At 35.5% G+C, this 12,871-nt stretch overlaps 1 protein-coding gene across 1 annotated transcript in view; it reads right to left on the reverse strand.

Annotated features, from left to right (window-relative positions):
• Window positions 1-12,440, reverse strand: part of LOC115719959 (uncharacterized) — a 32,771-nt gene extending 20,331 nt beyond the window's left edge. The window contains exon 1 of the mRNA XM_061109301.1: window positions 11,514-12,440. Within this exon, the coding sequence (XP_060965284.1) occupies window positions 11,514-12,440 (927 nt within the window). The remainder of the gene's footprint in view (window positions 1-11,513) is intronic.
• Window positions 12,441-12,871: the final 431 nt, after the last annotated feature.

Raw genomic sequence — 12,871 nt, forward strand, 5'->3', positions numbered from 1 at the left:
GTTTGTTGGGTTTTATGCCCTAAATAAATCTCATTTCAATATAATCAGATTTGTTTATTAATATAGATCAGAAATAACATTTAATGGTGCATGGTTCACATGATTTATTTCATGATTATATGTACATAATGTATAAATTCATCTGAAACCCTTTTCACATACTTGATCTTTTGTTTATTGTGTCGTCAACACATTGGAAAGTAAACATGACTATGTGAATAAAGTTTCCTAGATTTATCGGACATAGGGTTTTACGATATGATAATCTACAACAAGAGTTTACTTGTATTTGGAGAAATACTATGTTCTTTCCGAACATTGGTTAAAGTAAAGCTCGGGTTGGATGCATGGAGTATGCATCGGAAGGGGACCGATATTGAACTTTGACTTAGATTTAATTAAACTTACCGTAAAATCTATTCAAGTCAATATCGCACTAGTTGATCTTTAGATCAAATGATCTTAATCCGGATATGATTAGGCTCGATCTTGAAAGGCTATTCGTGTTCTTTGATTTGTTAGTTAAGCCTACTTTTAGGTCGGGGTGATACGTACATTTTGGGAACACGGTAGTGCAATTGAGTGGGAGCGCTATCATAAACATGGAATCTATGGCTTACATCGAATAGTAAGCAAAGGATGATCTCCTTCGAGCTTGACCAAACGAACATAAATGGTGGAGTACTCATTTCACATAAGTGAAATATCATTTATACGGGGTCAAGTGTTTTAAGGAATAAATACATTGTAGGGTGTAGCACGGTAATTTAATCCCTTTACGATTAGATCATTCATATAGAGGATCATTGATCAAATTAGGATTATAACAATGGATAACTAATGATGTGTCTCTATGGTGGTACATATAGAGCATTCTATATCTTTGAGAGTGCACTTCTAAGTTCTATGCGTGGAGTCAACGAAGAATTAATAAGTTAGTGAATTTTAGTGCTAAATTCTTGATCTACTTATTGGAAGCTCGGTTATATAGACCCATGGTCCCCCCACTAGTTGAGATAATATTGCTTGTAAGACTCATGTAATTGGTTTTGATTAATCAATTATAATTCTCAAATTAGACTATGTCTATTTGTGAATTTTTCACTAAGTAAGGGCGAAATTGTAAAGAAAGAGTTTATAGGGGCATATTTGTTAATTATGATACTTTGTATGGTTCAATTAATAAATATGATAAATGACAATATTATTTAATAATTATTTATAGTTATTAAATAGTTAGAATTGACATTTAAATGGTTGAATTAGGAAATTGGTATTTTTGAGAAAATCAGATACAAAAGGTGTTAAAATTGCAAAATTGCAAAAAGCAAGGCCCAATCCACTAAGTGTAGGGCCAGCCACTTTTGTAGGAAATTTAAACTGATTTTTTCATTATTTTAATGCCAAATAATTCAAACCTAACCCTAGTGGAATGCTATAAATAGATAGTGAAGGCTTCAGGAAATTTACACTTAAATTTTCTATTTTTCCTTCAGAGAAAAACCTGAGCCTTCTCTCTCCCTATCTTTAGCTGCCACTTCTTCTTTCTCTTCCCTCTTGAATTTCGAAATCCTTAGTGATTAGAGTAGTGCCCACACACATCAAGCAATACCTCAATCATAGTGAGGAAGATCGTGAAGAAAGATCATCAGCAAAGGAGTTTCAGCATCAAAGATTCAGAGAAAGAGATCCAGGTTCAGATATTGATAATGCTCTGCTACAGAAAGGAATCAAGGGCTAGATATCTGAACGGAAGGAGTCATTTAATTCCGCTGCAACCAATGTAAGGTTTCTTAAACTTTATATGTGTTTAATTTATCGTTTTAGAAAGTTCATATTTAGGATGTTAATAAACATACTTGTGAGTAGATCTAAGATCCTGGTAAAATAATATCCAACACTCCTTATATACCATATTGACTATCCAGTCAATTATAAAGTACTCTCCATCATTACCGTATCACCTTAAGTAATTTAGGTAATCTTCTTTACTTCAGTGATACCACTACTCTTCCTGACGTTCTTTTATACGTTACACACTTTATGCCTCCATTGGGCCCTTACGCCCATAGAATGATGGCTCTTATACATGACTTCATCACTCTAGTTGTTTCTTGGACTGACGACTGGTCCCACGAACCAATCCAAGTGTTTCTAACGTGCTTTGCTCTGACTCGCACGCTTCATGGGAAAATTTCCTAAATGAAACCACCCCAAGTCAAGGACACTCAACCATGGAGTTCCTTCATGCCGAGCTGCCAAAACAAGATGCTTCTTGCTAACATAGGTAGTCCCACTACTACATAATCTCAAAATTACTACACAATCATCACCTTCAATTCATCTGGGATTCCAGACAATACTCATAAATTGTCCCACCTTTGGTAACGCTAGATTACTTCTAAACAAAAGATTTTGTTATTTGAATCAATTAGATCGATACCTCCATTAACTACTCATTTTCTATATTCCACTAGGGAATATCAACAATTTAACTCATATTGTCATCTTTCTAATCTGTCTATCCTGTTAAATGGATTACCATTAAATAACATACATGCACAGTCCATTCAGATTTCTTGATGTCTCTAACTAAATGTACAATGTTTAATATCAATAGTAATTATAATATTGCCCATAAATTCTAACTTGAGTTGGCCGAAGGACCGATATCCCTGTCCCCTTGAGTCATAACCAGCACTTGGGCAAGACCCGTACACTTTTCTCCTTTAACATAAGTCTTTCTTAACTACGTGTAGGTTCTTTTCAGATGACCCGCTACCCCATAAAAAAAAACAAGATATGGCTCTAAATTGGCTCAAATGGCGCCTTTTTGCATCTTGAACACTCAGGATAAGGTCACCATCTCTTATACTCACTTTGACCGCTATCATGGTCACCCTAGAACCTTTCGTTTTATCCCATAATTTGTGGTTCATTTAGTTTTTGCTTCTTGATCTATTAGTAAGGTGGCTTCATATATTCCACCACATCTAGTGGTACAACAGGAAGTCTCGGTAGTATAAGAACAGACACAAGATGAGCCTGCTATCTTTTCAAATCTTAGATTTATTTTTTTCTCCTTGTCGTCTAACCATGTCCTGTATAACAGAATTTACATGTTCCCAGCATTATGTTCATAAATAATTCTCTTCCATATTGTTTGCCTTGAGCCCAAATAGCTCGCTAATCAGACTATTTGATTGCCCTTACTGTATAACTTATCACATATTTAGTCCACGTCTTCTAACTATTTAAAACTCAGACGGATATTAATATCAATATGCATATACCATACACACATTCTTATCAAAATTATCAGTATGTTACTTTTCCCAACATACTTTATAATTGCCTAGGCAGGTAATCCAATAGCAAATAATATAAATACTTACTATATACCATGAGTCGACCTGTCCTCGCAGCAAATGTACATATTCGACCAGTCTTCAGGACCTTTAAAACCATGGCTGCTCTGATACCAAGTTGTAACGCCCTAATCTATAGGGACGCCACGTGTGTGATTTTATAAACTAGTTTAATACTAATAGAATAATTAATTATTAAAAACCGTGATAATATTAAAAACTTGACTAAAATAAAACACTAAAAATGGACATTATAACGGCATAAAAAGTGTGTTACGGGAATCCCTGTTGTAAAAAGTTTTGCTAAAGAAATATGTACGACAACCATTTAAACATAAAATCAAAATACACAGCAGATACAGCCAGTCTAAAACAACTCCTGGCAACTCGGCACGCAGGCCGGGGAGGTCAATATGTACATTGCTGGAGAAGACTGCCACCTCATGGTTGATCTAGCTTTTCTTTGTCTTTACCTGCACCACATAGCACCCGTGAGTCACAAGGACTCAGCAAGAAAAGTAATAATAACAATCATATAGCTTATTATTCGAATATTGTCATTTATACACAATAAAAATCAAACCATCACACTTTGTTCATAAGATGAAATCCAAATCACTACTGGCATCTGCCACGAATAAACATTAGTATACAGATATTTGGTAATACAAAACCATTATACCAATAATGGAATTCATATTCATTTAATCATATAAATAATATATATGTTACCTCATAAAGCAACCATCTTCATGACATCATGTTGCCTAATTAGGCAAGTCGATGCTTTAATCTGATGATCTTGTATTGTATCGCCTAATCAGGCAAGCCCATGCCATAGCCTGGCACCCATATGTCGCATAACTGCATCACCTAATCAGGTGAGCCTATGCCCAAAAACCTGCACCCATATATCATACAATTGCATCACCTAATCAGGTGAGCCCGTGCCACAATCTGGCACCAATATATCGCATCGTCTAACTAGACGAGCTCGTACCTACGCCCGGTACTTATCATGTCACTGACGCCTGTACTTACGCCCAGTACGTCGCCAGGAAAATTGCATCACCTAATCAGGTGAGCCCGTACCTACACTCGGTACTCATCATATATCACTAACGCCCGTACTTACGCCCAGTACGTTACCAGGAAAATTGCATCACCTAATCAGGTGAGCCAACATATCACATGCATAATATTATCACATTATCAATACTCAACCAATCAATCTTTTCAATATATAACAATATTAACTATATCTCAATATTAATCAATTCATAACAATACTAATTGTATTACATACAATGTACTATGCAGTACAATATACTTTTCAATATATAACAATATTAACTATATCTCAATATTGATCAATTCATAACAATACTAACGGTATTACATACAGCGTACTATGCAGTACAATATACTTTTCTATATATAACAATATTAACTATATCTCAATATTGATCAATTCATAACAATACTAACGGTATTACATACAGCGTACTATGCAGTACAATATACTTTTCTTACCTTTAATTCAGGTTCATACATTTCAATCAATCCAAGTGGAGAACTATCCTCGATGATCCCGGCCCTATGTCACAACAACGATAAACTAATAAGTGTTTATCCTAAAACACTGCTTATATTCACATAAGACAATCTAGGGTGTTCTACCAAACCCCGCGGTATAAATACACTAAAATAAAACTTATATTTCAGCTCTAAAACATACACCATATTGTAGAGCTCGTCTCAAGCTTCGAAACGGTATATAGAATATCCAAAACGGACACCCGAGTCAAAAGTTATGACAAAAGTACGATTTCTGATCTCTTAGGAATTTCTATAAACTGTGAAATACGAAAATTTCAATTTTCGCACTCACCGAAACACTACCAAAACTTATCCAAATGACTCCAAACTTTACAGGGTGCATGTATGCCATAAATACTACCATCCTTACGTAACAGAAATAAAAATCGACCCCTTAAATGAAAAACGCCATTAACGTTCGGACTAAGCTTTAAAAAGTTCCAAACTCGATTTCTAACTCAAAAATCACTTCTAATTCAACAAGAAAATATCGAAACTAGTCCCATGACTACCCGAGAATAATTCTATAAGGTCAGAACCTTCATAACTATTCTAATTCACAAAACCCCTATACGAAACCAATTGTTTTTAAACTTAAAACGAAATTAAACCATACCTTAAGCTTTCCCTCTTCAAAGATTTGCTATCCTGCTACTACCAGAGCTTAGATCGCTAAGTTTTGGATTGAAAATTGAAGAAAATAGATATAAGGGGAGAAGGTTTTATCGAAGGAGGGAGAACGAGGGTTTCGTTCGTCGTTCGTTCTGTTCTGTTTCACTGATAACTTAATATATATATATATATATATAAAAGTTAACTTACGTTAACTTATATATAAATAATATTATAATAATAATATAATAATAATAATAATAATAATATAATATAATATAATATAATATATTAATAATAATAATATAATAATATTAATAAAAACTTTATTATTAATAATTATCTTATTATTTCTTAGCCACTAAGAAATCTCTATTTTTAGGGTATTTGGTCAACTTCGAGTACCCTAAAATACCCCGATATTTCTAAAATCAACTTATCCCAATAATCTCATCAATATTTCTATATAAAACTGTTGTGACATTTTTGGCCTCCAATCGGGTCTCCAGGGTCGTCAAACTTGAAAATATTTTTATTTCACAAATAACTCATATTATATCCACGTATTTCAAATAAATCCCCGTAATTAACAAATTACGCTTATATATCCACTTATTGAGTCTCCGGGGTCGCCGAACCTGAAATATTTTTATTCCACATATAGCTCATATTACATTCACACATGCTATATAAATCTCCGTAATTAACAAATTACGATTATTTACTCACTTATAGCAAAATTTAAATTTTATGCTGAAATAAATTAGTAGGATCATAATCCCACTTATTACCTGATTAATTCATAATATCAATATAAACCCTAATTATTTACCATTTAACTTATCGGGATATTACACAACGTCTCAGGGAGCATAAGTTGTATGCCAAATTTAAGAAATGTGAATTTTGGTTACCTCAGGTGAGTTTCTTGGGGCATGTGGTGAGTAAAGATGGTATTTTAGTGGATCCAGTAAAGATTGAAGCAGTGCGTGACTGGCCTCGACCTAAGTCAGCAACTGAGGTTAGAAGTTTCCTGGGGTTAGCAGGGTATTACCGAAGATTTGTTGAGGGCTTTGCAAAGATTTCTACGCCTTTAACTGAGTTGACCCGAAAGAATTGTAAGTTTGTTTGGACTGACAAGTGTGAAGGTAGTTTCCAAGAATTGAAGCAAAGGTTGATTACCGCTCCTGTGCTAACCTTACCAAAAGGTGACGAAAAGTTTGTGATTTATTGTGATGCGTCCAAACAAGGGTTAGGTTGTGTTCTTATGCAATCAGGGAAAGTGATTGCTTATGCATCCAGGCAATTGAAGGAGTATGAGCAACGATATCCTACCCATGATATTGAATTAGCAGCGGTTGTCTTTGCACTAAAAGTTTGGCGTCACTATCTGTACGGTGAGAAGTGTGAAATTTATACAGATCACAAAAGCCTCAAGTACTTTTTCACTCAGAAGGATTTAAATATGAGGCAACGACGATGGTTAGAACTGGTCAAGGATTATGACTGCGAGATTCTCTACCACCCTGGTAAAGCAAATGTGGTAGCGGATGCTCTAAGTCGGAAAGGACCAGGGCAAGTTTGTGAACTAAAGGAAATCTCAGCCAAGTTGGCTGAGGATATGACGAGAGCGGGAATTGAATTTGTAATTGGAAAACTTGCTAATATCACCATACAATCTAATCTGTTGGAAAGAATTAGAGTAGCCCAACAAGGTGACCTTGAGCTACAGGGACATAAGGAGAAGTTAGAGGCTGGATTGGCAAGAGACTTTTCATGCTTATCTGATGGGTTGTTGCGATACAAAAACAGAATCTGTGTACCGGTTGACAAAGAAATCAGACAAGAGATTCTTGATGAATCTCATACTACACCGTACTCCTTACACCCGGGAACAACCAAGATGTATCATGACGTGAAAGCTTTATACTGGTGGCCGGGTATGAAGAGGGATATTGTTGAATATGTGTCAAAATGTTTAACCTGTCAACAAATTAAAGCAGAACACCAAAGGCCGGCAGGTTTGCTTCAGCCTCTAAAGATTCCTGAATGGAAATGGGAAGACATCACCATGGATTTTGTAGTGGGATTACCCAGAACAGTAGGGTATTATGATTCTATTTGGGTGATAGTGGATCGATATACGAAGTCTGCACACTTTCTCCCGGTGAGGACAACGTATACAGTGGATCAATATGCTGATTTGTATATTAAGGAAATAGTTCGACTTCATGGTGCCCCAAAGTCGATAGTTTCGGATCGAGATCCAAAATTTACATCCAAGTTCTGGGGAAGCTTACAGCAAGCAATGGGTACTAAGTTAAGATTCAGTACAGCTTTTCATCCTCAAACTGATGGTCAATCTGAAAGAACTATTCAGATACTTGAGGATATGTTGAGGGCATGTATAATGGACTTTGAAGGTTCTTGGAACAAGTACCTACCTCTGATTGAATTTTCTTATAACAATAGTTATCAAAGTACCATTGGCATGGCTCCGTATGAGATGCTTTATGGAAGGAAATGTCGATCACCTATTCACTGGGATGAGGCTGGTGAACGTAGGTATCTTGGACCAGAAGCTGTCCAAAGAACGAGCGAGGCTATTGAGAAGATTCGAGCTCGTATGCTTGCTTCCCAAAGTAGACAGAAAAGCTACGCGGATCCAAAGCGTAGAGATGTTGAGTTCCAAGTTGGGGATTTTGTTTTTCTTCGGGTATCCCCAATGAAGGGAATTCGAAGGTTCGGGAAGAAAGGAAAGTTGAGTCCCAGATTTATTGGTCCATTTGAGATTCTTGAGAAAGTAGGTCAGGTAGCTTATCGGTTGGCTCTACCTCCTGCCTTATCTGGGGTTCATAATGTGTTTCATGTCTCGATGCTTCGGAAATATGTATCTGATGCAACTCATATTTTAAGTTATGAAGACATTGAGCTTCAAACCGACCTGTCATATGAAGAACAACCAGTACAGATCTTAGACAGGAAAAAAAAGGTGTTGCGAAACAAGACTATTCCACTAGTCAAAGTGTTGTGGCGGAATAGCAAAGTTGAAGAAGCGACTTGGGAATTAGAGTCGCAGATGCGGGAGTTGTATCCCGAGCTTTTCAGGTAAATTTCGAGGACGAAATTCCTATAAGTGGGGGATAGTTGTAATATCCCAGAAAATAAATAATATTTAAATGGACATATTTTATTAAATATGTAATTACTTGGAAAATGAAGTAGGATTATGATCTTACTTAGAGGAATTTTTGAGAAATTATTTAAGTAAATACGTTATTTTGGGCCCGGTAATTGTGGAAATTTAGCTTTGTGGTTAGCAATGTCACGACATTAAATGAAAGGATTATTTTGAGGATATCCCGGATTAAGTTAGAATTTTATTAGAATGTCGGATTGGGGGAATTAGTAAAATTACCAAAATGCCCCTAGGTTATAATTTAAGTTTAGGTTATTTTGAGGGATAGTTTAGTCATTTTATTTTTTTGGCAATCCCTTTTCTTTACTTATTTATTTTGTGGCTGCAAAGGAAAAAAAAAAAAAAAAAGAGAAAACCCTTATTTAAGAAGTTGCCTTCCAAGGCAAGAAACCACTTTTTTTCAAAAAAAAACACATCTCCAAGCTTTTCCTCTTCTTCTCCTTCTGCCGATTGCTGTAGCAGCTGGAACCAGGGAAGAACTCACTTTTTTTTTCTTCAAATTCTTGAGCTAAACTCCATCTCCAAGTTAACCTTGCACCTAGGTAAGTTCATCCATTTAGTTTTGGTGTTTTCTTAGGTTTTCAAGCTAGGTTTTGTTACTTTCTTGAAAATTTTCAAAGCTGTAGGTTTAGTGAGGGTGTAGGTTTGTTATCCAAGTTAAATATGGTTTGTTAATGCATGTTTGGATTGAATTCATGGCTGTTGGGATTGATTGGAGAGTGAGGAAGCTAAAAGAAACTTGATTTCTTCACTTGAGTATGTGATTTCAAGCTAGAGATTGAACCATTGTGTTTTGCAGCTTAGGTTATGTCATATGTATGTTAATAAACTGTTCTGGAAAGTTTGGATAGGTTTGGAAGGGTTTTGGATCGATTTTTGGTGAAAAGGAACTATTGTTCCTGGTCTGCCAGAACCGGTCGACCGGATGGGTTCTGGTATACCAGGAACCGGTCGGCCGGTTACTGCGGGGAGAATTTCTTCGGGTTTGTTTTATGTTCAGTTTTGACCCGGGGAGTTGTGTGCTATCTGTTTTAAATTAAATATGGGATGCTTGACCTAAATTGGGGTTGTTGGGAGTTAGGTTGCGTTTGATTTCTAAATTAGGGTTTTAATCCGGAATATTATGTTAAGGTATTTATTTGTGTTTCTCAATTGTCGTGACATGGGACCGGGATTGCCTAGCTTGTTTTTCCACCCAGGTCGGCCATATTCTTGACTTCTGAATTAAGGTAAGAAAAGTGGTAAGCACCATATGTGGTTAAAAATCAATGAATGAATGGAGGTGACCTTGATTATTATCATGACGTTGATTAAAGCTTATTAAGCCTAGGTTATTACCTAGGGTTGGAAACGGTTATTACCGTTATGAGTAATTACTCTTGAAACCGCGGTTAGGTTTCTTACTTATCGTTTGCGTTATCGGGCAACGATAGTGACATATTCAGCTCGTATGTAACGAGTGGTAAAAGTGGTACTTTATTAAGTACCAGAAATGTATGATGTTTAAGGGAATGCTTATTATTATTGAATAGTGAGTAAACATAATGGCATGAGAATAAGTGGATAATTATTTTCTTTCGATTACTGTTTTGATCACTTTCTTGCTGAGTCTCTGTGACTCACTGGTGCTTTATGGTGCAGGTAAAGGAAAAGCTAAAGTCGAACAACCATGAGTTATGATCACAGCAGCAATGTACATACCAGCCGCAGGCAGCCCAGTTTACAGGATGCTCTATTTTGATTGTATTTTGGAAAATATAAAGTTTATGTTGTAAAATACTTTGAAACCAGTTTGTAAATATTTTGGAAACAGGGGGACCCCATAAATCGTGTTACTTATCTTTTGTTAAATAGTTTAAAGGATGAGTTTTTAACTATCAAAATTTTAATTACCCACACTTTTAGTATAATTACATCTTATATAATTATTGGTATTTTAAATAAAGTGCACACACGTGGCGTCCCTGTTGGACAGGGCGTTACACATATCCAAGATGAGTGTCAAAAAATTTTACACTCCATCTTGAAGGGGGCTCTTAGACCGTTATATTCTGTTATTTCTGTTATTTTAGTTACTTGTTGTACTTACCTATATAAGACCAGCTACCTATTGTTGTATCAATTCAATTCATTCAATTCTTTCAATCAATAAAAGATGATTTTCTTTTCCTCTGTTTTTGCTCTGCCTTCCCACTAATATACATCGATACATCTCCATTTGTTTTAGTATCCGAAATAATTTTTTAATCAATTTTTTTTCATGGTCATGTAAATTATAGTTATTTTTAAGACATCCTGCAAATTTTAAGAAATTTAGAAAAATTTAACACGCCAGAAACTGCGTTCAAACGCATGACTATTTTATTTTATACGCATGTAAAATAGACTGTTTGAATATTATTTTATATATTGTAAATTATTTCAAATTTCTTAAAATTTTGTAGGATATCTTAAACAGCTATAACAACGTACATGAATATTAATAAAAATATACTATTTTTTTTTCTGGATGTTGAAACAAGTAGAATGTGCATCAGTACATCTCTTTTAAATGGTGCATTTTAATTATCTATTCAGTTTGATTTTATTATTATTTACAATAATATTTAATTTATTTATTCACTAAGTTGATAAAAAATTAAAATAAACTTCTTTTTCTTTTAGTTGTTCTTTATTTATTTATTTTTTTTTTTGAGAAAAAAGAACTGTTATTATAAAATTAGTGAGTCTTTTACAACAACAGATAGAATAGCTGAGGGAAAGTCCTCAAGCCAGGTACAAACATTATCCAACACTAAAGCTTGTTTAGCCAAACCGTGAGCTACTTGGTTAGCATCACGACAAACATGATTAACACAAACTGAAAGGAGATAGGATAATTGAGTTTGAACATCAATAATTAAATCTTGAAAAGAAGATCGATTTGATGTTGATTTGTGGGGAGCATTTGCAAGGATCAAGGAATCTATTTCTACCGTGTCAACCTTGAAGTTAAACTGTCTAGCCCATTTTAGACTATAAAAGAGACCCTTAGCTTCCATTTCTTGTGGCTGACAGCAACCATTAATAGGGTGAGACATAGCAGCCTTGACTATGCCTTTGGAATCCCTTATTATAGATCCAAAACCAATCTTATGACAAGCTGCATTGAAAGCAACATCTACATTCAACTTAAGGCAGTTTGGAGGAGGAGGTTTCCAAACCTTGCAAGTCGAAGGAAAGCCAGTGGGTGATAAACTAGTAGGAAGTGAGAGCTGCTGTGAAGACTTGTAATTGTTGAGAAAATTCTGAGCTTTAGCAAAGATTGTTGTCGGCTGTTGTGCAAGTTTACCATGAATGACATTGTTCCGATCAGACCAAATTGACCACATGGTGCAGAAAATCATTTCCAACTCTGATTTGGTATAACATTCTGATAACTGAAACAAAAAGTCTTCAGCTTTCATGGACACAGCAGCTTTGTAGTTAAATGCAAACCCAACAATTTTCCAAACTTGTCTTGCATGCTTGCAGGAGAACATTGCATGTCCCACGAATTCCCATGCATTTAGGCACAAGCTACATGAAGCTAAAGTAAGTGATTTTTTCTTGAACAGTTCTGCAGCAACTGGCAGGGCATTTTGAATAGTCGTCCATGCGAATATCATCACCTTAGGGGCCATTTTAAGATTCCAAAAGACCTCCACCAGGAAATATTTGGATTCGAAACATAGTCTATGGTATCATCTGCTAAGGAACAAGCAAAGTGATACCTAGACTTAACATTATACTCACCACCTGTGTAGTGCCAAATCCAATAATCAGAGGTAACATTATTAGATAAAGGTAAAGAGAGAACCCTTTCCATATCCACAGATGAAAAATCAGCAGACAACTTGCTGAAATTCCATTCTCTATCTGGTGTAATATATTCTACCACACAGTTATTCGTGTTGCCAGTGTAGAACATTGGGGTGAAGATTGAATTCCCTGGGACCCAGGGATCGGTTGCAAATGTTATAGTAGATCCATCCCCTACCTTTAATTGAATACCTTTCTTCAATAATTCTTTTCCCCAACAAATCCCTTGCCAGGTGAGAGAGGACAAACCACA

This window comes from Cannabis sativa, chromosome 2 (assembly GCF_029168945.1).
Source record: "Cannabis sativa cultivar Pink pepper isolate KNU-18-1 chromosome 2, ASM2916894v1, whole genome shotgun sequence".
NCBI classification, from domain to species: Eukaryota; Viridiplantae; Streptophyta; class Magnoliopsida; order Rosales; family Cannabaceae; genus Cannabis; species Cannabis sativa.